The sequence below is a fragment of the Trachypithecus francoisi genome, unplaced genomic scaffold (genome assembly GCF_009764315.1).
Source record: "Trachypithecus francoisi isolate TF-2019V2 unplaced genomic scaffold, Tfra_2.0 Lachesis_group0, whole genome shotgun sequence".
NCBI lineage: Eukaryota > Metazoa > Chordata > Mammalia > Primates > Cercopithecidae > Trachypithecus > Trachypithecus francoisi.
The window spans coordinates 135,031,120-135,054,451 of NW_022681453.1; the positions used below are offsets into that span (position 1 = coordinate 135,031,120).

The following is a 23,332-nucleotide window of genomic DNA, read 5'->3' on the forward strand; positions in this document are numbered from 1 at the left end:
ATTCTGGGTTGAAATTCTTTTCTTTAAGAACGTTGAATATTGGCCCCCCTCTCTTCTGGCTTGTAGAGTTTCTGCCGAGAGGTCTGCTGTTATTCTGATGGGCTTCCTTTGTGGGTAACCCGACCTTTCCTCTCTGGCTGCCTTAAGATTTTTTCCTTCATTTCAACTTTGGTGAATCTGGCAATTATGTGTCTTGGAGTTGCTCTTCTGGAGGAGTATCTTTGTGGCGTTCTCTGTATTTCCTGAATTTGAATGTTGGCCTGCCCTACTAGGTTGGGGAAGTTCTCCTGGATGATATCCTGAAGAGTGTTTTCCAACTTGGTTCCATTTTCCCCCTCACTTTCAGGCACTCCAATCAGACGTAGATTTGGTCTTTTTACATAATCCCATACTTCTTGCAGGCTTTGTTCATTTCTTTTTCTTCTTTTTTCTTTTGGTTTTCTCTTCTCGCTTCATTTCATTCATTTGATCCTCAATCGCTGATACTCTTTCTTCCAGTTGATCGAGTCGGTTACTGAAGCTTGTGCATTTGTCACGTATTTCTCGTGTCATGGTTTTCATCTCTGTCATTTCGTTTATGATCTTCTCTGCATTAATTAATCTAGCTGTCAATTCTTCCACTTTTTTTTCAAGATTTTTAGTTTCTTTGCGCTGGGTACGTAATTCCTCCTCCTTAGCTCTGAGAGGTTTGATGGAGTGAAGCCTTCTTCTCTCATCTCGTCAAAGTCATTCTCTGACCAGCTTTGATCCGTTGCTGGCGATGGGCTGCGCTCCTTTGCAGGGGGAGATGCGCTCTTATTTTGAATTTCCAGCTTTTCTGCCCTGCTTCTTCCCCATCTTTGTGGCTTTATATCTGTCCTGGACTTTGATGATGGTGGCGTACGGATGGGGTTTTGGTATAGGTGTCCTTCCTGTTTGATATTTTCCGTCTGACAGTCAGAAGGACTGTCTGTTGGTCTGTTGGAGATTGCTTGAGGTCCACTCCAGACCCTGTTTGCCTGGGTATCAGCAGCAGAGGTTGCCGAAGATAGAATATTGCTGAACAGCGAGTGTACCTGTCTGATTCTTTCTTTGGAAGTTTCCTCTCAGGGGTGACGCCACCCTGTGAGGTGTGGGGTGTCAGACTGCCCCTAGTGGGGATGTCTCCCAGCTAGGCTACTCAGGGGTCAGGGACCCACCTGAGCAGGCAGTCTGTCCGTTCTCGGATCTCAACCTCCACGTTAGGAGATCCACGGCTCTCCCCAAAGCTGTCAGACAGAGTCGTTCGCGTCTGCACCGCCCCCGCTCTTTCCCCTAATGGCTGCAGCTGTGCACTGTCCGCAGAGGTAGTCTACAGAGACAGGCAGGCTTCCTTGAGCTGCTGTGAGCTCCACCCAGTTCGAGCTTCCCAGCGGCTTTGTTTACCTACTTAAGCCTCAGCAATGGCGGGCGCCCCTCCCCCAGCCTCGCTGCTGCCTTGCGGATAGATCGCCGCAGACGGCTGTGTTAGCAGTGAGGGAGGCTCCGTGGGCGTGGGACCCTCCCGGCCATGTGTGGGATATATTCTCCTGGTGTGCCTGTTTCCTTAAAGCGCAGTATTGGGGTGGGAGTTACCCGATTTTCCGGGTGTTGTGTGTCTCAGTTCCCCTGGCTAGGAAAAGGGATTTCCTTCCCCCTGCGCTTCCAGGTGAGGCGATGCCTCGCCCTGCTTCAGCTCACGCTGGTCAGGCTGCGCAGCTGACCAGCACCGATTGTCCGGCACTCCCTAGCGAGATGACCCCAGTACCTCAGTTGAAAACGCAGAATCACCGGTCTTCTGTGTCGCTCGCGCTGGGAGTTGAGACTGGAGCTGCTCCTATTCGGCCATCTTGCTCCGCCCCAGTGCTTAGTTATTTATTGAAGAAGAATCTCTCTGATATTCAGGGAACTTTATTCCCTGAGAAATTTTGTGCCAGGCACAACTCTGTCACTAGGAGTTCAATGATAAGCAGAGTCAGAGAAGGGTCCTGCCCCTGATGTTTAGATTCTAATGAGGGATAGTCAGTCCTTAACCAAAATAGCCCCACAAACAAATGCGCAATCACAACTTCAGTAAGTGCCATGAAGGGTTGATGGAGCACATGGGGATGGGGAGGGCTCATAATGGGAGGATTTATTTCACCCAGGCAGGGAGATGAGGAAGGACCCCCTGGGGACATGATAGTCAGGGGGCTGGAGAAATGTGGGTTATGGTGGAGAGGAACGAGTTTTGAAGGGATAGGAGATGCTGGGTTCTCATACCAGCACAGCATCTTCTCTCTCCACATCTCAGTTTCCTCATCTCTCAAATATGGGCCTAACATGGAGATCCTTTCACAGTGCTGTGAGGTTTCAGAAGGATGGCATATTTGACAACACCCAATATCATGCTGGCACATCACATTTTCATTTCATTTCTAAAAATAACTTTGGAAGCAGAGATGTGCTGTTTTAGTCAAAGATTTTTTGTAGCTTTGGAGAAAGAATGAAACCCCAGCTTTGAGCCTCCTCTAAAAAAATCTGAGCTCACATTCTGCCCTGGAAGTTGCCTGGCTGCTTCCCTTAATCACAGAGCCATGTTTGAATCACTTGACTTTGAAATCCCGGGAATGACTTTGCTGTGTGATTAAGTGACAGAGGCCCAAGGTTTGGGGATTGGCAGAAGTTTAGATGTCCCTGGCCTGATCCCTTGCCCTTTATATACAAGGAAAGGAGGCTGATCACATGAACAACTAAACTGGAATGAAGAGGCAGCCCCTCCTCCATGGTCCTGGGCTCGTCTATACTGTCTCCCTGCCAAATATTCCATGGAAACCTTGGACACTGTCTGATGTCAGGGATACTTGTGAATGCCTGTCCACTTCCTTCTTGAGATAAAACTAGGTTAGTGCTCTCTCATAACTCAAGCCTGAGGTTTATTCTTTTAATCTTCCAAAAACAAACAGAAGGACAGAAATAACCTATCCACTGTTTAAGATTAAAATGGCCAACAATAATAAATAATTGCCACAATAGCTTGAGATCAGGGTCTTAATTTATTGGAGGCCATTCAAGAATTTGCAACTCTTAAGTTAATTTTTCACATCTTGTTTGGATCCTCAGAGCCCGTGCTGCCAAAGGAAGGCCATCATATTTCTCATTGCACATGTTATTCTTGTTGATGTGCCAGACATGCAGGAGAGTGAGGTCCTCTCTTCACGGATGGGTAATGAGGATTCCACCCCCCAGAAATTAGTATTTCAAAATATTTTTGCCTATGGAGATTTTGAATAGTTCTCTTCTTTTGCATGGTGTATTAGCTGTATTAATGGTTGCAAACAACAAAAACATATGCTGGTTAATTCAAGCAGAAAAGGAATTTATTAAAAGGATGTGGGGTGGTTCAGAGCATAGGCAAGAAGACTGGGGAACCAACACAGACAGGAAACAGAAGAGGCAAGACTTAGCCCAGGGTTCCACCTCTGGGCTCTCTACTGCTCTGTAGCTACTTCAGATGATCCCTAGTGTCTCTGTGCAACCCTCAAAATTTGTAGCCCTGGGTGGGAGCATCTGTTACCACATCACTGCCACTTGATCACCTTTAGATCACATGATTTCACTTAGGCAAGTACCCACACCCTAGTGGTCAAGAAGAGAGGAAAGAGAGGATCTGTCCCCTTTCTGCTAATGTGCGCCTCCCACCTATCTTGAGATTCTCCCAAAACGATAGGATGTCAGGATGCTAAGTGGCCAAAAATAACAACCATTCATTATACAAACCCTTGTATCCTTAATTACGTCTTCCATTAACTGGTTGTCCCATTAAAACTGGCCACTCACATGGATTTATTTTGTTCAAAGGTCACATCACATAATAACCATCAGTCTCTCATGCATCTTCATCCTTGTCACCTTCAGCCTCAGCCTTATCAATGTTGTCATCCTCACCCCGTTCACTCACCCCTCTCCTGGGCCCCCATTTCCCTCCATCTCCTCACCCCTCAAACATTCACCTCTTTCTCCTCCAACTCCCAGTCTTTGACCCTACTTCTATTTCACTGCAAAATAGAAGCAATCACAGAGGAATTCCCGCATGTTCCTGCCACCTATCTATTAATGCATCTTCAGCTCACCTCCAGCCAGGCGAGAATAGCTCTTCTAGTCATTCATCAGACCCCAGCAATTGTCTCCTGTCATATTTTCATTAATTGTTCCTTCTCTAATGTATCATTCCCATTAGCATGCACATATACTATGGTAATTACCATCTTAATTTAAAAAGCCAAAAAGCTCCCTGGAGCCCACTTCCCCGACCAGCTACCGTCCAACTTCTCTGTTCCCCTTTAGAGAAAAACTCCTCCAAATAGTTGTCTGTCCTCATTGCGTCCATTTGTTCTCCTCCTACATCTCTGAAACTCACTCAAGTCAGGCTTTCCTCCCATCACGCCACTTCAACAGTTCTTATCAAGGTCACCAGTGACCTCCAGAAGGCTGATTTCAATGGCCAGTTCTAATTATTCCCATTGTTGTGACCTGTCTGCCGCATTGGACAAAATTAATCCTTCGTTTCTTGAGATTGTCCTCTGTGACCATGTGGATGCCTTCTCTCTCAATTTTCCTCTTCCTGCCCTAGCCATGCTTTTCCAGTCCTGTTGGCTGATACCTCCTCATCTTCAACTCGTAAATGTGAGTCCTCATCTCTATCTCTACTCATTTCCTAGTGATCGTATCTAGTCTGTCCCAAATGTATCTCTAGCCCAGACTCCTCCTTCAACTCCGGACTCATGCATCCACCTGCCTTAATATCTCCTTTAAAATCCAATAGGCATTTGGATTTTCTCTGCTGAACCTTCTCGACCCAGTCTTTCCCATCTCAATAAATGACAACTTTTCTCTGCTAGTTATTGAATCCAAAATCCTTGGAGCAGTCCTTGACTCCTCTTTTCCTAACACCCTTCATCCAGTCCATGAGGAAAATCTGTTGGCATGACCTTTGAACTGTGTCCAGAATATGACCCCATCTCATCCCCTCGGCTGCCACCACCCTGGCCTTCACATTCATCTTCTCACACCTGGATTGTCACAAGAGCCTCCTACCCAGGCCCCCTGTTCCTTTCCTGGCCACTCCACAGACTGCTCACATCACAGCCAGTGCGAGCTTCCTTTAAACATGAACATCCAGTCACACTGCTGCTCTGCTCAGAGTCCTGAAGGGGCTTCCAAGGGTCAAACCAAGGTCCCCATGCTGGCCCACAAGGCCCTGTGGGATCTGCTGCCTCAACTCCCTTGGCCCCTGTGAGCTCATTCCTTCCTGCTCTCTTTATCACTCCTCTCCAGCTGCACTGACCTCCTTGCTGTTACCTGCATGTGCCAGGCACACGCCCATCTCAGGGACTTCTCCTTTGCTAGTCCCCACATACCTGTGTTTCTTGCTCCCTTTCTTTCTTTGGGTTTGTACTGAAAGGTCACCTCATCAGTGAGGCTTCCCTGATCACCTTATTGTAAATTGCACCCCATCTCCCTTGCAAGTCTGGCACCTTCTATCCTCCTTACCCTTTGTAAGTTTTCTCCACAGCTCTTATCACAATCTGACACACATATTTGCTTCTTTTTGTGTGTGTTTTCTCTCTCCCTGAAGCGACAAGGACTCTGTTTTCTTTGCTGCTTCTTCCCTAGCACAGAGTAGTGGCTGGCACATGGTAGGCACTCAAAAATAACCGAATGAATTCATGTACAAATGAATCCCACGCTTAGGTTATTAAATGCCTTATAGTTTTTGAAGTTTGATGTACAAGATTTCCTGTGAGCCTCTAAACAGTCTAGTGAGTTAGGCAAAGTAGAACCCTGTGCTTTACATGAGGAAGCTGAGGCCCTAGAGCTAACTGATTGCCCAAGGACCCATGGCTGGTTAATGGGGCTCCTGGAAGTCGTAGTTCCAATCTCAGTTTCTGCCCCCCACCTTCAACTACCCCCTGTGCCTCATGTTATATTAGTGTAGGCCTCAGGGCATTCATTGCTGTCTATTTTTCATTACAGTATGGATGAGAAAACCCTGTATCTAGCTTTGGGGGCTGTGAAGAACATCTCCCTAAACATCTCTATCTCCAACCTCGGGGATGATGCCTATGACGCCAACGTGTCCTTCAATGTTTCCCGGGAGCTCTTCTTCATCAACATGTGGCAGAAGGTAAGGAGGGCATCCCTGTAAAGAGCGGTTGTTCCATCTGGTACGCTTGCCAGCTTTCATTATAGCCTGGAATAGGCAATGATTCTACAAACACTAATGCTTTCTGTGGACTATCATTTAGAATGATTAGAACTTTTTTCATCCTGGACTTAGAAAATATGTTGGTATAGCCATAAATACCCTTAGAAATATGTTGGTATAGCTGTAAATACCCATAGAGTGCCAGAGAAGTGTCTGTAGTTACATAGTCTCCCATCCCTTCTCTCTTGTGGAATCCTCTCCCTATGGTTTTACATCTGGCCCCTTCTTGGAGATGGTACAGTTGCTGTCTCCAGCAAACACATGTTCTAGAGAATTCCAGTTTTAGGTCAGTAGTTGTGAAAGTAAGGGCAGATCACTGCTTGTTGTGCTAGGTATTATATATGATGTACTTGATGTTTCTACTAGAGGGTCACTGCTTTGGCCTGTGTTTTGGATTATTTATTTATTTATTTATTCTGGAGACAAGTCTTGCTCTGTCACCCAGGCTGGAGTGCAGTGCCACAATCTCGGCTCACTACAACCTCCACCTCCTGAGTTCAAGTGATCCTCCCACCTCAGCCTCCCAATTAGCTGGGACTACAGCTGTACACCTGGCTAATTTTTGTATTTTTTGATAGAGACAGGGTTTTGCCATGTTGTCCAGGCTGTTCTCGAAATCCTGACCTTAAGTGATCCGCCTGCCTCAGCCTCCTGAAGTGCTGGGATTACAGGTGTAACCCACCGCCCCGGCCTTCCTAACATATTTGAATGAATTGAGGTAGTTAAATTATTTCCACAAATTGAGTGAGTTTTTTTTAGAGTGAATTAATTTGAAGTGAAGTTTATATAGTGTGACTCAAAGGTACAGTGCTGGTATTCTCCCCTACCTGTAATCACCCCGAGTGTACTACCTCTCAGAGGAAGTGGAACAGGCTTCCCCGCAGACAACAAGGGGGAACAAGTAGACAAAAGTCGACACCGTTCTACCCAGCGTTGCTCTAACTGTTGATAGCTGTTCAGCTGGGACTGCTTGCAGCTTTTTAATATTTACAGCATTGAACAGGGGTGCCTTGTTCTTTATGTTAAAATGGAACCACAATCACTTTCTGAGGAAAACCTTCACTCTGCCCACTGATGAGCACTGGGCATACATTGAGCAGGTCAATGGCATTTGTTCAGGCACATATTCTGTGGGCTCAGTAGTGTTGACAGGATTGTGCCAAGCCTGCCCAGCTTAGGGGACAGCTGAAATGCTCAGAGCCACCAACAGTAGAGGCACTCCAAAACTTTCCAAGAAGTCATCTCAGATTCCCTGCTGCTTCGTAGCTTTCAGGAGCTCAAGGGTTGAGGGAGGCCACAAAAGCAATCAAGGACTGCAGGAGGGGTGTGCTTTCCATCCACTTTCTATACCCTAAAAATTATCCCTGGATTAAGCCCAGTCAAGAGAGAACCAAGTGTCTGTAAGGTTCAAGTATCACTGGCCACACACAGAGTATCTTTTACAGAATCACATGTGCTGTGATGCCATCTCCCTGTGCAGGGTGGGATGGTAGGTGGGGGAGAGGGGCTTCCTTGGGGATTTGACCTGTGGAACTCGTCTCTATGGTAACTGAAAAGATGTAGTTGGCGACTGGGTCATTACATTACACAGATTTCTCTCACTCAGGACCCATGCAAGAAATTTCTTTCCAGCCTCAGACTTAGAAATAGCGTGCTTTGCCTGAGCATTTTGGCTTGTTTTTACCTTGTGACTGACTAGGCTTCATTCTCTTTATTGGCTGCTAGAAAGTTCAGAGCTGACCCCACTCTGTCAGTATATAGGACTTAGTCTTACTGTTTTATAAACTCAGTAGCCCTCTCTATCTTGCTTTGCTCCCCCTTTACCATGTTTTTCTTTTTAACTTGGAGATTGCATAATATTCTACCATATGGATATACTATGGATTTACCTAAAAAATTCCTCTTATTTTGTGTTTAGATTATTCCCAGTTTTTATGTTAAGTAAAATTGTGATGAATGTCTTTTACAGAGATTAGTACCAGTAAATGGTCGTAACCTTAGCTCTGTAACTTTTCAGAGGATGTGAAGTCACAATTTTGACCACCTACTATACACCAGGGACTTTTTGCACTCTTATTCCCGTCCCTTCTTCACTGCATGAGGCCCAATGTGTGTGATTTATTGAAGGAGCACTCTCAGGAGAAGAGGGGCGAGGGATCAGGGGCGGGCAGGGGAAGGGCTGGGAGGGGTGTGCTGTCGGGTCAAAGCTAGCCTTGGTCTGATTTATGAGCTGGGAAGAAGTGGGGAAACCCTGGAGCATAAATCACTCTGCAGAATTGTCCCCCCTTGAAGCTGCTGGGGATAGCATCATTTTCTACCCCTGTATCGTCACTGGCCACTGGGGGGACTCAGGGGTGGTGAGTAGCCTCCCAAGCATACTGGACAAGGAGGCTCTAGGAAGTCAAAGACAACGTGCCTGAGAAGGCCACAGGTACAAGCCATTGACTACTGTAGCTGGCCATGGGAAATATGGGAGCACATCATTTTGATCTCTTTGCCATTGAATTCCAGCAACCTTTGAAACCTTTGTCACAAGGAACCCTAGGTTTCAGTTTGACAGAAACTTAACAGGGTATCGGGCTCTTCAGGATGTGTTGAGTGTTAGCTCCAGAATGGTGATGGAGTACGGGGACGTCTTGTAGCTGCTGTGGAGGCAGGGCCAGCCAGAAAAGCAGATGGGCAAGATGACCCTCAGGGTGGCAGGAAGAGGAAGGGAAAAGAAACAGAAACCACCCTTCCAGGACTCCAGCCATGCTGCAAGGTTGATAAACAGGGGATGTAAATGGCATCACCCAGCCCCAAGCAGGATTCTGACAGTACCCAGTGGCGAGTTAGGGGCACCAGGAGAGCCTACCAAACCTGCTTAACAACCCACAGGCCTAACAGGACCAACATGGGCCTGCGAAAAGATTCTAATGGGTAAACTAAGAACAGCATGACTAAGATACAGAGGGAAAGCCTAAGTTTTAAAAAGATTATTAATAGAAAACAAAAGTTAAATTTTACAGAGCATCTACTTTTGTTCTTGATGAAAGTCAAAAAAAATGAACACAGTGAAAGATCAGATAGTAGAACAATAGACTGTAAGAAAATGGAATGAACTAGGAGGCAAGCAAAAATACATGTTATGGATGGGATAAAGAAATGTTAAAATGAAACCAGGAAATCAGCAGCAGAATTAAAATATGTTATACTCAAGAAAGAGCAGAATCAGCAGAACAGAAAATTGATTTAATGATGTGGAGGTGTTTTTGAGAAGCTCTGAGAATTCAAAGAAAAAGAATGAAGCAATAAAAAAGGATGACAGTGAGGACTATATTGTGGAAGGTGGAAACTGGAAAACAGCAAAGAGAAAATGGTTCCAGAATAATTGGAACAGAAGCCACTCCTTAGACAGCAAAGGAGGATCTCCATTTCCTAAAATGGGTGCAGCAGACACCCGGCTAAAATATTTAAAACATTTTAATGCCTACAAATAGCTTCATGAAATTTTTAATTTTAAGGATATGAAAATGATACTATTAACAGCAGAAAACAAAGAAACCAGTTTCTACAGACTTTTCTGTAACATTAATGTCCAAAGTTAGAACAGTATATTCCATCGTGAATTTTAAATTCGACACACAGCCAACTTGCCCTCCATTGTGAAGTCAAAATAAAGATATACTCAGATATATGAGAATTCCTAGGTTATTACCTCTTCTAGTTTGGATTTCCCCAAAAGCATACCCTGATACAGTGATATAGGTACAGATAGTTTATTTGGGGGTGGGGGATCTCAGTGGTGAGTTTAGACAGGAAAGAGGAAAGACAGGAAGGCGTGCATTTATAAGCGGGTTACTGCTGTGGGCACCTTGGGCTTGTCTTCCTCAGACCCTCTGAGAGACTGTGTGTAACAAACCTCAGATCCATTCCCCTCCAGGATGAGGAAGCTGCTGGAGGACTGATCCCCCTGCTCCTGTCATTAATCATGGAGAACTGCTCACTGTGTGTGAACTCTCCGGCACTTCCAGCCTTCTCTAAGTAGGCCCACACTCCCTGGGGCAGGGAAGCAACTCAACTCGGGCAGAAAGATGCGGGAAGCCTTTGACCTGGAGGGGCGTGGCTTCAGGTGACCAGGACTCTGGCTGGTTCTGGGGAATATAAGCGAGGTGCTGGCCGCATCTGCTATAGTAACCATGAGAGCTTCCTGAAAAGTAGTTATTTACAGATTACTACTCAAGAATACAAAAGTAGGCCGGGCGCGGTGGCTCAAGCCTGTAATCCCAGCACTTTGGGAGGCCGAGACGGGCGGATCACGAGGTCAGGAGATCGAGACCATCCTGGCTAATACGGTGAAACCCCGTCTCTACTAAAAAAATACAAAAAACTAGCCGGGCGCGGTGGCGGGCGCCTGTAGTCCCAGCTACTCCGGAGGCTGAGGCAGGAGAATGGCGGGAACCCGGGAGGCGGAGCTTGCAGTGAGCTGAGATCTGGCCACTGCACTCAGCCTGGGCGACAGAGCGACACTCCGTCTCAAAAAAAAAAAAAAAAAAAAGAATACAAAAGTAGTTGAATAAAAAGTGTGCCACAGTCAAATAAGCATAGAATGAAGCAAAACAATTTTTATAAATATTTATGATAGTAAACAAATGTGAAAAAAAAGTATTGCCATGGTAAATGCATAATTTAAAAGAATAATAATAAAAAAAATCCCATAATCTCAGTTATACCAATAACAATTTGAGAAGAAAGTTGACTTTGTGACTGCTCTGCTTCACTTTCTTCAGGAAGGAGTTCAGACTCCTCAGCTCCTGAGCCTGGTCCTGCCTGCCTTCCTTTCTCCTCAGACTCCTGGCTCACCATGCCCCCACATACACACTTGAATCAGTCGCCACTTAATACCAAAGCTGCCTTTACCCAGGAATCACCCCCACCCCATTTTTGTTTAATGAACTACTCTGTCCTTAAATCTCAGCTCAGGGACCCCGTGTGCAGGCTCCCCACCTGGCTGCACAGGATCTGTCCACAGAATAGATAGATGGATGGATGGATGACTGGATGGATGGCTGAGTGGATAGATAGGTAGGTAGGTAGGTAGATGACTGGCTGGGTGACTGGGTGGGTGAGTGGGTGGATAGTTATGTGGATAGGTGACTGGGGATGGCTGTTTGGGTGGATGAGTGGGTATGTGGGTGGATGAGCAGGTGAGTGGATGACTGGCTGGGTGGATGGGTGTGTGGGTGGATGGGTGTGGGTGGATGGGTGGCTGGGTTGATGAGTGGATGGGTGAGTGGATGGCTGGCTGGGTGGATGGGTGTGTGAGTGGATGCCTGGCTGGGTGGATGGGTGGGTAGGTAGGTAGATGGATGGTAATTCGTTTTGTCCAAAGTTAGAGAGACTTAAGGCCCAGGCCTCCAAGGTTACCTATCTTCTCTGTCATCACACAGTCAATTAGTTATATATTAGCTTCTAAGACTGAATACAAAATATCCCCTGCAATGGATTTTTCTGTCTTCTTCTAAGGCAAGGCTACTTTCGTAGATTTATTCTGGATTATTTTTTCCTTTGAGAGAACGCTGCTTATAAAAACATAGGATACACAGGGATGACCATTTGCTGGCTTTTTTCTCTCCTAAATAAAGCTAACTTGAAAACACATTATAAAAGAGGGCTTAATTTGTTGGTGGCTACTCTGCTGGCTGGCTTGTGCTGTCCAGCCAGAGCTCAGGGTATAATGACCGGCAACTGGGTTTCCTCAGGGCAGGCCCAGTGCACCGTGTTGCCTGCTGGGTAAGGAACCAGCAAAGCACTACAGAGTGAGATTCCTGGGGTGCCCGGTGGGAGCAGTGAGAGGGAGCCCCGGGGCAGGGGAGGGTGCATGGTTAAAAAGGAGCATAAGGAAGAATAGATAACCACTGCATCACACCAGGGTCACCATTCACACTGGGTTCCGTGTAAACAATACCTCCACAGAATATAATGTGAGTGGTGTCCCTGGAGATATACAGCTCTGTGGCCCTGGAGTCAAGGTAAAGCCTTGTTTTAATTTCTTGCTGTGGAGCCGTTTGGCACAAAGGGATTTGGCTCTTCTTGCCTTTGTCGAACAGCCATGGATGTTTGGACAACAGTTATTGAATACCTGCTAAATGCCAGGGATTGTTCCAGCCACAAGGAGACACAAAGATCTAGTCCCTGCTCCCGGGGAGCTCACAGCCTAATGGGGCCAAAGGCATGTCAGTAAGCAATTAAAGCACAAGGTGCCAGCTGCTCTACAGAGGTACTGAAAAGTTGTTTGAAGCATAGATATGACAAGGTAAAGCAAGTCATTACCACAGTAGCTAGTGCCATGTTGGACAGAATCCTTGGATGAGTGCTTCAGGTACATGGATGAGCCTCCAAAGGATCTGGTGTCAGCTGATTCCTACATTGCAGAGCTAGGGTGGGTGGAATGGGTCAGTTTATTTGGCTGGTGAAGGAGGGACCTAGGTTGGAGCAGTGATGAGAGGGCAGAACAGAACAAAGGAGGAGGGGGAGGAGAGAACCCAGTAGGATGGAAAGAGGCTGCCCATGTTGAACAAAGGGCCAGTAACATTTCTGGTGGCAGGGAGATGTCAGGACATTTTTGCCTGCTGTTACAGGCCTGTCAGGATTTCACCACTCGTTGGTTCTAAGAAATCTCCCCTCCCCACCTCATTCTGTTTTGTTTTTAGCCCATTCTGGATTTCTGCACTCATGAATGCCTCATGTGAACAGGGGTAGGCAGGGAGAAAAACTCAAAGAAGGGGCTGGGGTTATGTGTACATCTTCATGATATTGACTGTATGGCATGCATGGAAACAGACATGGATATGAAAGGATAAGCTTCAAGCCAGGTGCATGAGGGCTCCCAGCTGACTTTTGGGTACAAAGAGGACACAGCAGCTTGCCACAGAGTGACAGAGGAGGCCATGCTAGGAGAGAAGGGAGAACAAGCGGGGCAGGCACCCTGGCCTGACTCTTCTACACAATGTGATATGCTGTCTTGGTTGGGGTCTCCCAGATGCCTAGGAATTCAGGGAAATTTCTTTATTTGGGAGATGCAAGAAACAATGGTAGGGGGTTGAAGCGATATGGTAGGGAGGTGAAGTGATACAGGCAGGAGGCAGTGAATGAAAAGTGAGCTGTTAAACCAACTACTGCAGTGGGCAATGGAGCTTATTCCTGCAGGGCAACTCTAGGAAGAGTAAGGGAGCTGGGGGATTTATACTCCTTTCCCCAAGAGTCAAGAATTGAGGTCTCCTGGGGCTATTTATATTCTCCAGTACTCCTGACTTCCCATAGGCATGGCAGGAGAGACCTACATGGTTTTGGAAAAATGCTCTTGGGTGCAGAGATGCCGTAATATAGCCCCTGGCAGCTGGAAGTGGGCTGGAGCATCCTGAGAGTGCAAGTCATATGGTCAGGGCTCACCAGCCTCTGCCAGAGAGGCCCATAGGATTAGAAGTATCGCTAACCTTAGCACCTCACTTTCTAGGCTCTTAGAAGTTGTAGGTTGGTCTGATAGAGCTTCGCTGATGTTCTCATACAAGATCTAGTAGCATACACCTCACAGTGTGCAGGAGTGGGGTGAGGCAGGTGTGGTGTGTGGATGAAGAGGACCAGAGTGGGGCAGGAGGAAGCAGTGAAGACAGTGGGAAGATGGAGGGTTCCAGCCTCACCCACAGGGCAGCGGGCTCCCAGCAGCATTCAGTGGTTGCCAGATGGGAGTGAGGCCTAGCACACTCTATTTTCTAATATAACCCAGAGATCTTATGACTTTGGCAGCTAATTAAAATGTTTTCTGAACATCATATGAACCAAACAAAACATGTCCAGTGACTGCATCCAGCCTGTAGGCCACCAGCCTGTGACCTCCAGCCTGGCTGTTTTCCGTATGTTCTAGTCCGGATCTGCGTTTCTAGTGGAACTTAGTCTGTCTGCAGTCTTACTGTGTTTCATATTCTCCCCTTGGCAACAGATAAACTAGTCAAAGAGATGAGAGTTTGGGGCTTCAAGTGTCCGAGTGTCTGGGGAAGGAGAGGAGTGGAGAGGGTCAACCGGAACGTAGTGTTCATGGAATTTTTAGAACTCATGATGCTTTGAAAACTATTTGCTGGCTGGAATATTTGTACTTCACAGTGATTGCAAGAAGCAACTAAGCTGGAGTTCGAATTTTAGAAGCTGCTAAAAGTAAAATGACAGGCAATTAGTGTGAAATAGAGGGAAAGTGTAGCTTTGGTGACCAGCAGATGCAGAGTTGAGATTCCAACTCTGTTTCTGATGGCCAGTGTGGCCTTGGGTCAGGAGTCTTCTCTCTGTGCCTCAGTTTCTTTAAAGTGGGATTGTGCCAAGGATAAATGAGTCCTACACCATCATGTACAGTCCCACTTGTACATGATGGGTACCTACCATGGTAGCCCCAACTCTGCCACACATGAGCTTATACTTTATAGCTCATTCATTTACTCAGAAGGGATATACTGATCACCTACTTCAGACCAAGATTAAATAATGCTGAGGGAGAAGAGGAAAATAAGGCAAGAATATAGAACATAGAATGTATATCAGGGGGTGATAACTCTTCCTTTTAAGACAAAAATTATCAGTCATTGTCTTAATGAAGGACTGAGAGAGAGAGAGAGAGAGTGTGTGTGTGTGTGTGTGTGTGTGTGTGTCTGTCTGTCTACATACTGTAAAAATAGAGACAGTGTTAAACTGAACATTTTTTAATTTAATGAGTTGCTTGTACTTAAGAAAATAAAATCACATGAAAATTAATGTGAAGTAGTAAATAGAGGTCAGTTCAATAAATGTCTGTGTTGGCTTTTGTGACTCCTGATTTTTTAAAAATGATGCTTGTTGACTTTTTTTCCATTTACTTACCATTTGCTTAAGTATTGGAGTTTTTGGCTTAGGGATATTGACTTTTTAAAACCCAAGATATATAATTGTTCAACTATGTGATGCATGTCATACATAATAGCGAAGTTTAGATAATGAGAAGAATAATGCCCTCCAAAAACAAAGGCAGGGGACTAGGTCCCGAGTCTTTCAGACTGGGCAGGGAGGCATCTGGCCCAAAGGGCTGGAGGAATGTGGTATGGGATTCAGACTTTTTATCAGGTAGGCAGTGATGAGCCATTTATGGGATTTGAGAGAGGTCTGGACTGAGAGAACAGAGAAGGAAGAACAGAGGCTAGAGACATCTTAGAGGAAGAACAAAGAAATAGCACTGACAGGCCAGGAAAGTCAGAGACTCAGTGTTGGGACTGCTGGAAGAAAGACAAGTGAGGAAGAGGGATGCTTGTGAACTCAGCGGGGAGAACCCAGATCCTCTACTCCTGATCGTGCTCTAGCGCACAGAATACTGTAAGCTCATGAGGAATGTGCTTCATGCCTGGCATCAGTTGGCCATAAATCACTGAATTTGGCTAATAAGACGTTGCATCGTCTTCTGATCTCCTTGAGAGACTGAGATAGATGGATAGGCCCTAGATCCTTATTTCCTCCATGACAGGGTATTGTGGGAGGGGTGATGGTGTTCTAAGGGAAGCTCATTTTTGCTATTTCTAAGGAGTATAATTTGAGTTCCAAGTTAAACTGGTCTTCCAAGTTGGGCTTTGGAGGCAGTAAAGCACCAAGTCAACTATCAAGGCTTTCAGTGGCTTATTCTTTATGACAAGAGGCATCAAGGGCTTGTAAGTTTGTTTTTCTTATCAAGTGATTCTTCAGTTTGTGTCTACCTTTACCACAGAAAGGGCGGTCCCTTTCTTTCAGGAATGGTTCTCTCTTCACTTTCAAGGCAGACAGCTCAAGATGGCGCCAGGTGATAAAACAGATCCACTTACTAATCTGGATAGAGCAGGAAGGACTTAAACACTTATGTGTTTGTGTACCTTTATTTGAGGGAGTGCTTTGGCCTGTTTTTAGACAGAAGGTTCCATGCAGAAACTGCATCTGTGCAGGCAAACAAAGCAAATTGTGTTAGCAGAGCCAGGAAACCAAGCATTAAGCAACAGAATGGTTCTTAGGCAGAAGTGAGCCTCATCCCTCTGTGCTGGGACAGATTACAAACAGCCTTCCTTCACTCTGCAGCTTTCATTCAGGGCAGGGACTGATTTTCATTGTGTTCTGTTTTCTCTGCTGTCTCTTGTCAAGTTAATAGTAGCCTCAAGTAAAATGCAACCCTTAGATGTTTATAGTCATCTTGGCCCAGCCATTAAGATGATGAATGAACTCGCTGCTTGCCCTGGTAAGAGAGCCCTGAGGGTGGATGCCAGTACTTAGAAAATAGTAAGTCTTTTCCGCCCCCTTCCTGTCTTTAATCCAGTGCCCCAAGCCCCCTGGTGACTTTACCTTGAACTTCCTGCATAACACCAGGTAGAAAGCCTCACCTGGCCCGAAGCCCACTTGAGGCTCCAACACAACAGCAAGCTCTTCGTTTTGTTGGTCTTCCCCATTCGTTTATCAGAGGGAAACTCGGCATTCCTCAGAGACCTTTCAGTGTTTCTCAGTTGCTTCTGCAGGCCTTTCCCTTCGTCCTTGAGAGGACAAGAGAAGGTGGTGGGGAGCAGGCACCCCCAGCCTTGTTTGTATTTCCTCACCTGGATTACCTGTGGCCCTTGCATCAGGGAGAGCCCAACCTTGAGTGAAACTGCCTGGAAGAGAGGCTGGGCGCTTCCTGCAGCAGTCAGCAGTGAGGAAGTGGTGGAGAAACGCAGATGTCCATTTCAAATCACAAGGCGGCTTCAGTGTTCCATGGTGGGGCTCAGCTTTCACGTATATGAAAAGCTTCATTTGTGTATTCACTGCGTTTGGAAGGAAGGCTATGTTTTGCTTTAGAAATGTCAACAGAGCTGTAGCTACGACAAGGATCAATTAAGAAGGACGTTTCCCAGAGCCGCAAGACTTGAGTGAATCTGTGGGGGGAATTTAGAAAACATGTGTTAAACCTCTGGATTTTTTTTTTTCTAACTAACTGCAAAACAGCAATTTAATAATTTCCTCTTTTAAGGGGAAAGGGGGGTGTCTTGGATTTTAAATCTTCTTCCTAAAGCAGCACAGCATCTCTTGAAGAGAAAGCCATGAAAGACTACTAAACTAAGGCGAATAAAATAAAATTTTAAAACTTGAGAACTTCGATGACCTAGTCTGGGTTTCCCTGAGCAGATCCTGAGAGAAGGGCTCACATGCAAGTGGTTCATAAAGGTTGTGTTTCCAGGGGGAAGACAGGTAGGGAGTGGAGAGACGCAGGACAGGGCAGGACAGAAACTCAGGCAGAGTCCCTCAGAGCGTGGCCTCAGCCTGATCCTGCAAGAGGGATCAGAAATGTGAGTTACACCAAGGTACTGTCCCATCTCCAGCTTAGGAAGCTGGGTTTTGTTCTCCCATAAACACCAGTCATTGGTGAAGGGCCACTTAGGGAGGAATAAGTGGTGGAAAGTGGTCCCAGGTACTTTCCACCCAGGGGTGAAGTGTAGACAGTGGGACTCCCGTAGCTTAAGGGCAGAAGAAGACCCACGGTTCTGGCTCTTGGAGGCAAATGAAGACTGAAGCCACAGTGTGCATATAAAGGGAGTCCAAGGAGCATCGGTGGGGCATTGAAATTGTTTACTATGGTCGGTTTACCTTCAACTGGTTTCCTTCTTGTTCTGAAGGATATATTAAAGCATGTTGACAAAAGTCTTTGAACTCTTGAGGTGTTTGTATGATATTCTGTGTCAGTTGCGCATGTGATGTTTCTACCCGCATCTGAATTGGAGAATTGACATACACAGATGCCTGTGGAATTTACCAGAGAATGTGAATGTACGGCTACAGTCCATCACCATCCAGCTTGCCAGGGCTGTCATTTCATCCTTTTGAGGCCAGGCTTACAGACAGTCTGGGCTTCCATTGCCCCCATGCTCTGCCTGTGATGTGTGGTGGCCTCTGGCATTGTTCTAACTCAGGTACCTGAGCATAACTAGTGAGGCTGTCCTGCTCTCCCAAGCAAGTCTGTGTTTAAAATCAGTTAGGAATATGTTAGGCTGCATGTATCAGAAAAGCCACCTTTTTTAGCAGCTGATCTTTGTGAGACTTTTATTTTTCTTTGGTAATAATAAATTGAGAAATGGGCATTTCAGGGCTAGTATGCACCTGTGTGGTGCCCACAGGAACCCTATTCCTTCTGTCTTTCCTCTCAGCCTGTCGTCATAGGGGGTTTCATCTCCATATTCCAAGGCTGGGCTTTCCCTGATGCTGCTTTTTGGTTTTCGCTTCCAACACTACAACTGCATTCCAAGCAAGAAGGAGGAGAGGGACAAAGGGCAAAAGATCTGCCCCCTTTTAAAGAGCTTTCCTAAAGCTTCACTTGACATTTTCCACATACATCTCATTGGCCAGCACCATGCCACAAGGCGGGGTGGCAAATGAATTTTCTCAGCCGGACACATTGCCACTCTAGACAGAATCAGAGTTGTGTTTATTGGGAGGAAGGGAAGAGCGGCCATTGGGAAGCACCAGCAGAGTCAGCAGGGCAGAGACCTGAGAGAGGTAGTTTGTGAGTAGATATCCCTGAGATTCGTAGCAGAACTGGGGAAGGACTGCCCAGTGAGTCCACTCCCTTCAGTATGTGTCAGACCCTGATCAATTATAAGATGATCTTTATCTGTCCACCTTATCTATCTTCACTGACGTGTATTTCTTATTTTCACAAAGTGAAGCCATTTCAACGATGTTGTCAATGTATTTGGATTTCTGTCCTTCAACAGAGGTGCCACAGCTCCAAACTAGGTCAATCCATGCAATAAAGACCAAGTTTCAGAACCCCTGTCCTTCGGACCATTTGGTGTATATCATTTCCAGGCCCTTCTTCACTGTTCTGTTTGTCACTCCCTGTGCTGTCTCTAGTTTGGCATCTTCCTTTTTAAAATAGAACCCAGGTCTGAACTGCAATTCAACCAGCCCAGCTTAGTGATTATTGTCCTGAGTCTAAACATGGTATTTCTGTTAATGTGGTAGCCACAGCACAATTCTATTTATTCTTGAGGCATTCCCTCTTGTGTTTTCGTAGTCTTTTTGTGTTATTTGGAAGTGTAATCATGTCATTTATAGCCTTGCTACTCAAATATGGTCCATGAACCAGCAGTGCGACATCACCTGGGAGTGTGTTAGAAATGCAGAATCTCAGGCCCCAGCACTGCGGGATCAGGATATGCATTTTAACAAGATCGTTGGGTATTTGTGTGAAAATGAAAAATTGGAAGCAGGGCAAGATATCCAGGGCCTCAGAGGAAAATCTCAGATTAAAACGATCAAGGAGGTCCCTTCCTAGAGATGAGAAAGTCATTCAGAGGCTACCATGGCCTAAGACTGAAACAAAGAGAACATGTCTGTATACAACTAAAGAAAAGGAGAAAAGGTTCCCTGGGCCGGAGAGTGGCTAGAGAGTCGATTGTACTCAGACTTGCTGTGTTACCAACAGGAAATATACAGGACAGTCAGGACCTACACATGGCTAAATCCAGTAGTCATTTTTCAGTCTTCTTTCTGGACCCGTCAGCATCTATTAGCACAAATAACGACTACTTTTATCATTATTATTGTTATACTTTAAGTTCTAGGGTATATGTGCACAACGTGCAGGTTTTTTACATAGGTATATATGTGCCATGTTGATTTGCTGCACCCATTAACTCCTCATTTACATTAGATATTTCTCCTAATGCTATCCCTCCCGCCGCCCCCCACCCCATGACAGGCCACCATGTGTGATGTTCCTCGCCCTGTGTCCAAGTGTTCTCATTGTTCAATTTCCACCTATGAGTGAGAACATGCAGTGTTTGGTTTTCTGTCCTTGTGATAGCTTGCTCAGAATGATGGTTTCCAGCTTCATCCATGTCCCTGCAAAGGACATGAACTCATCCTTTTTTATGACTGCATAGTATTCCATGGTGTATATGTGCCACATTTTCTTAATCCAGTCTATTATTGATGCACATTTGGGTTGGTTCCAAGTTTTTGCTATTGTGAATAGTGCCACAATAAATATATGTGTTCATGTGTCTTTATAGTAGCATGATTTATAATCCTTTGGGTATATACCCAGTAATGGGATTGCTGGGTCAAATGGTATTTCTAGTTCTAGATCCTTGAGGAATCGCCACACTGCCTTCCACAATGGTTGAAGTAATTTACACTCCCACTAACAGTATAAAAGTGTTCCTATTTCTCCACATCCTCTCCAGCATCTGTTGTTTCCTGACTTTTTAATGATTGCCATTCTAACTGGTGTGAGATGGCATCTCATTGTGGTTTTGATTTGCATTTCTCTGATGGCGAGTGATGATGAGCATTTTTTCATGTGTCTGTTGGCTGCATACATGCCTTCTTTTGAGAAGTATCTGTTCATATCCTTTGCCCACTTTTGGATGGTGATGTTTGTTTTTTTCTTGTACATTTGTTTAAGTTCTTTGTAGATTCTGGATATTAGCCCTTTGTCAGATGGGTAGATTGCAAAATTTTCTCCCATTCTGTAGGTTGCCTGTTCACTCTGATGGTAGTTTCTTTTGCTGTGCAGAAGCTCTTTAGCTTAATTAGATGCCATTTGTGTATTTTGGCTTTTGTTGCCATTGCTTTTGGTGTTTTACTCATGAAGTCCTTGCCCATGCCTATGTCCTGAATAATATTGCATAGGTTTTCTTCTGGGGTTTTTATGGTTTTAGGTCTAACATTTAAGTCTTTAATCTATCTTCAATTAATTTTTGTATAAGGTGTAAGGAAGGGATCCAGTTTTAGCTTTCTACATATGGCTAGCCAGTTTTCCCAGCACTATTTATTAAATAGAGAATCCTTTCCCCATTGCTTGTTTTTGTCAGGTTTGTCAGAGATCAGATGGTTGTAGATGTGTGGTGTTATTTTTGAGGCCTCTGTTCTGTTCCATTGGTCTCTCTCTCTCTGTTTGGTACCAGTACCATGCTGTTTTGGTTACTATAGCCTTGTAGTATAGTTTGAAGTCAGGTAGCGTAATGCCTCCAGTTTTGTTTCTTTTTGCTTAGGATTGTCTTGGCAATGCATGCTCTTTTTTGGTTCCATATGAACTTTAAAGTCGTTTTTTCCAATTCTGTGAAGAAAGTCATTGGTAGCTTGATGGGGATGGCATTGAATCTACAAATTACCTTGGGCAGGATGGCCATTTTCACAATATTGATTTTTCCTATCCATGAGCATGGAATGTTCTTCCATTTGTTTGTGTCCTCTTTTATTTCATTGAGCAGTGGTTTGTAGTTCTTCTTGAAGAGTTCCTTCACATCCCTTATAAGTTGGATTCCTAGGTATTTTATTCTCTTTGTAGCAGTTGTGAATGGGAGTTCACTCATGATTTGGCACTCTGTCTGTTATTGGTGTATAGGAATGCTTGTGATTTTTGCACATTGATTTTGTATCCTGAGACTTTACTGAAGTTGCTCATCAGCTTAAGGTAATTTTGGGCTGAGACGATGGGGTTTTCTAAATATACAATCATGTCATCTGCAAACAGGGACAATTTGACTTCTTCTTTTCCTAATTGAATACCCTTTATTTTTTTCTCTTGCCTGATTGCCCTGGCCAGAACTTCCAACACTATGTTGAATAGGAGTGGTGAGAGAGGGCATCCCTGTCTTGTGCCAGTTTCCAAAGGGAATGCTTCCAGTTTTTGTCCATTCAGTATGATATTGGCTGTGGGTTTGTCATGAATAGGTTTTATTATTTTGAGATTTGTTCCGTCAGTACCTAGTTTATTGAGAGTTTTTAGCATGAAAGGCTGTTAAATTTTGTCGAAGGCCTTTTTTGCATCTATTGAGATAATCACGTGGTTTTTGTCATTGGTTCTGTTTATGTGATGGATTATGTTTATTAATTTGCATATATTGAATCATCCTTGCATCCCAGGAATGAAGCCCACTTGATCATGGTTGGTAAGGTTTTTCATGTGCTGCTGGATTCAGTTTGCCAGTATTTTATTGAGGATTTTCGTATTGATGTTCATCAGGGATATTGGTCTAAAATTCTCTTTTATTGTTGTTGTGTCTCTTCCTGGCTTTGGTATCAGGATGATGCTGGCCTCATAAAATGAGTTAGGGAGGATTCCCTTTTTCTATTGGTTAGAATAGTTTCAGAAGGAATGCTACCAGCTCCTCTTTGTACCTCTGGTAGAATTTGGCTGTGAATCCATCTGGTCCTGGACTTTTTTATTTGGTAGGCTATTAATTCTTGCCTCAACTTCAGCGCCTGTTGTTGGTTTATTCAGAGATTCAACTTCTTTCTGGTTTAGTCTTGGGAGGGTGTATGTGTCCAGGAATTTGTCCATTTCTTCTAGACCTTCTAGTTTATTTGCATAGAGGCGTTTACAGTATTCTCTGATGGTAGTTTGTATTTCTGTGGGATTGGTGGTGATATCCCCTTTATCATTTTTTATTGCATCTATTTGATTCTTCTCTCTTTTCTTCATTATTACTCTTGCTAGTGGTCTATATATTTTGTTGATCTTTTCAAAAAACCAGCTCCTGGATTCATTGAATTTTTGAAGGACTTTTTGTGTCTCTATCTCCTTCAGTTCTGCTATGATCTTAGTTATTTCTTGTCTTCTGCTAGCTTTTGAATTTGTTTGTTCTTGCTTCTCTCGTTCTTTTAATTGTGATGTTAGGGTGTCGATTTTAGATCTTTCCTGCTTTCTCTTGTGGGCATTTAGTGCAATAAATTTCCCTCTACACATTGCTTTAAATGTGTCCCAGAGATTCTGGTACGTTGTGTCTTTGTTCTCATTGGTTTCAAAGAACATCTTTATTTCTGCCGTCATTTCGTTATTTACCCCATAGTCATTCAAGAGCAGGTTGTTCAGTTTCCATGTTGTTGTGCAGTTTTGAGTGAGCTTCTTAATCCTGAGTTCTAATTTGATTGCACTGTGGTCTGATAGACAGTTTGCTGTGATTTCTGTTATTTTACATTTGCTGAGGAGTGTTTTACTTCCAACTATGTGGTCAGTTTTGGAATAAGTGTGATGTGGTTCTGAGAAGACTGTATATTCTGTTGATTTGAGGTGGAGAGTTCTGTAGATGTCTATTAGGT

General features: G+C 44.7%; 1 protein-coding gene and 1 long non-coding RNA gene across 4 annotated transcripts in view; one reads left to right on the forward strand and one right to left on the reverse strand.

The window, feature by feature from the left end:
* Window positions 1-23,332, forward strand: part of ITGA9 (integrin subunit alpha 9) — a 422,798-nt gene that overhangs the window by 262,892 nt on the left and 136,574 nt on the right. For all 3 annotated transcript variants that reach the window (XM_033212029.1, XM_033212028.1, XM_033212027.1), the window contains exon 18: window positions 6,013-6,163. In XM_033212029.1, the coding sequence (XP_033067920.1) occupies window positions 6,013-6,163 (151 nt within the window). The remainder of the gene's footprint in view (window positions 1-6,012; window positions 6,164-23,332) is intronic.
* LOC117083879 lies at window positions 6,101-21,779 on the reverse strand. The gene is made up of 4 exons (XR_004437243.1): window positions 21,769-21,779; window positions 11,918-11,925; window positions 7,929-7,935; window positions 6,101-6,178 (listed from the first exon to the last, which is right to left on the reverse strand). It is a non-coding gene; the product is annotated as an uncharacterized LOC117083879 (long non-coding RNA).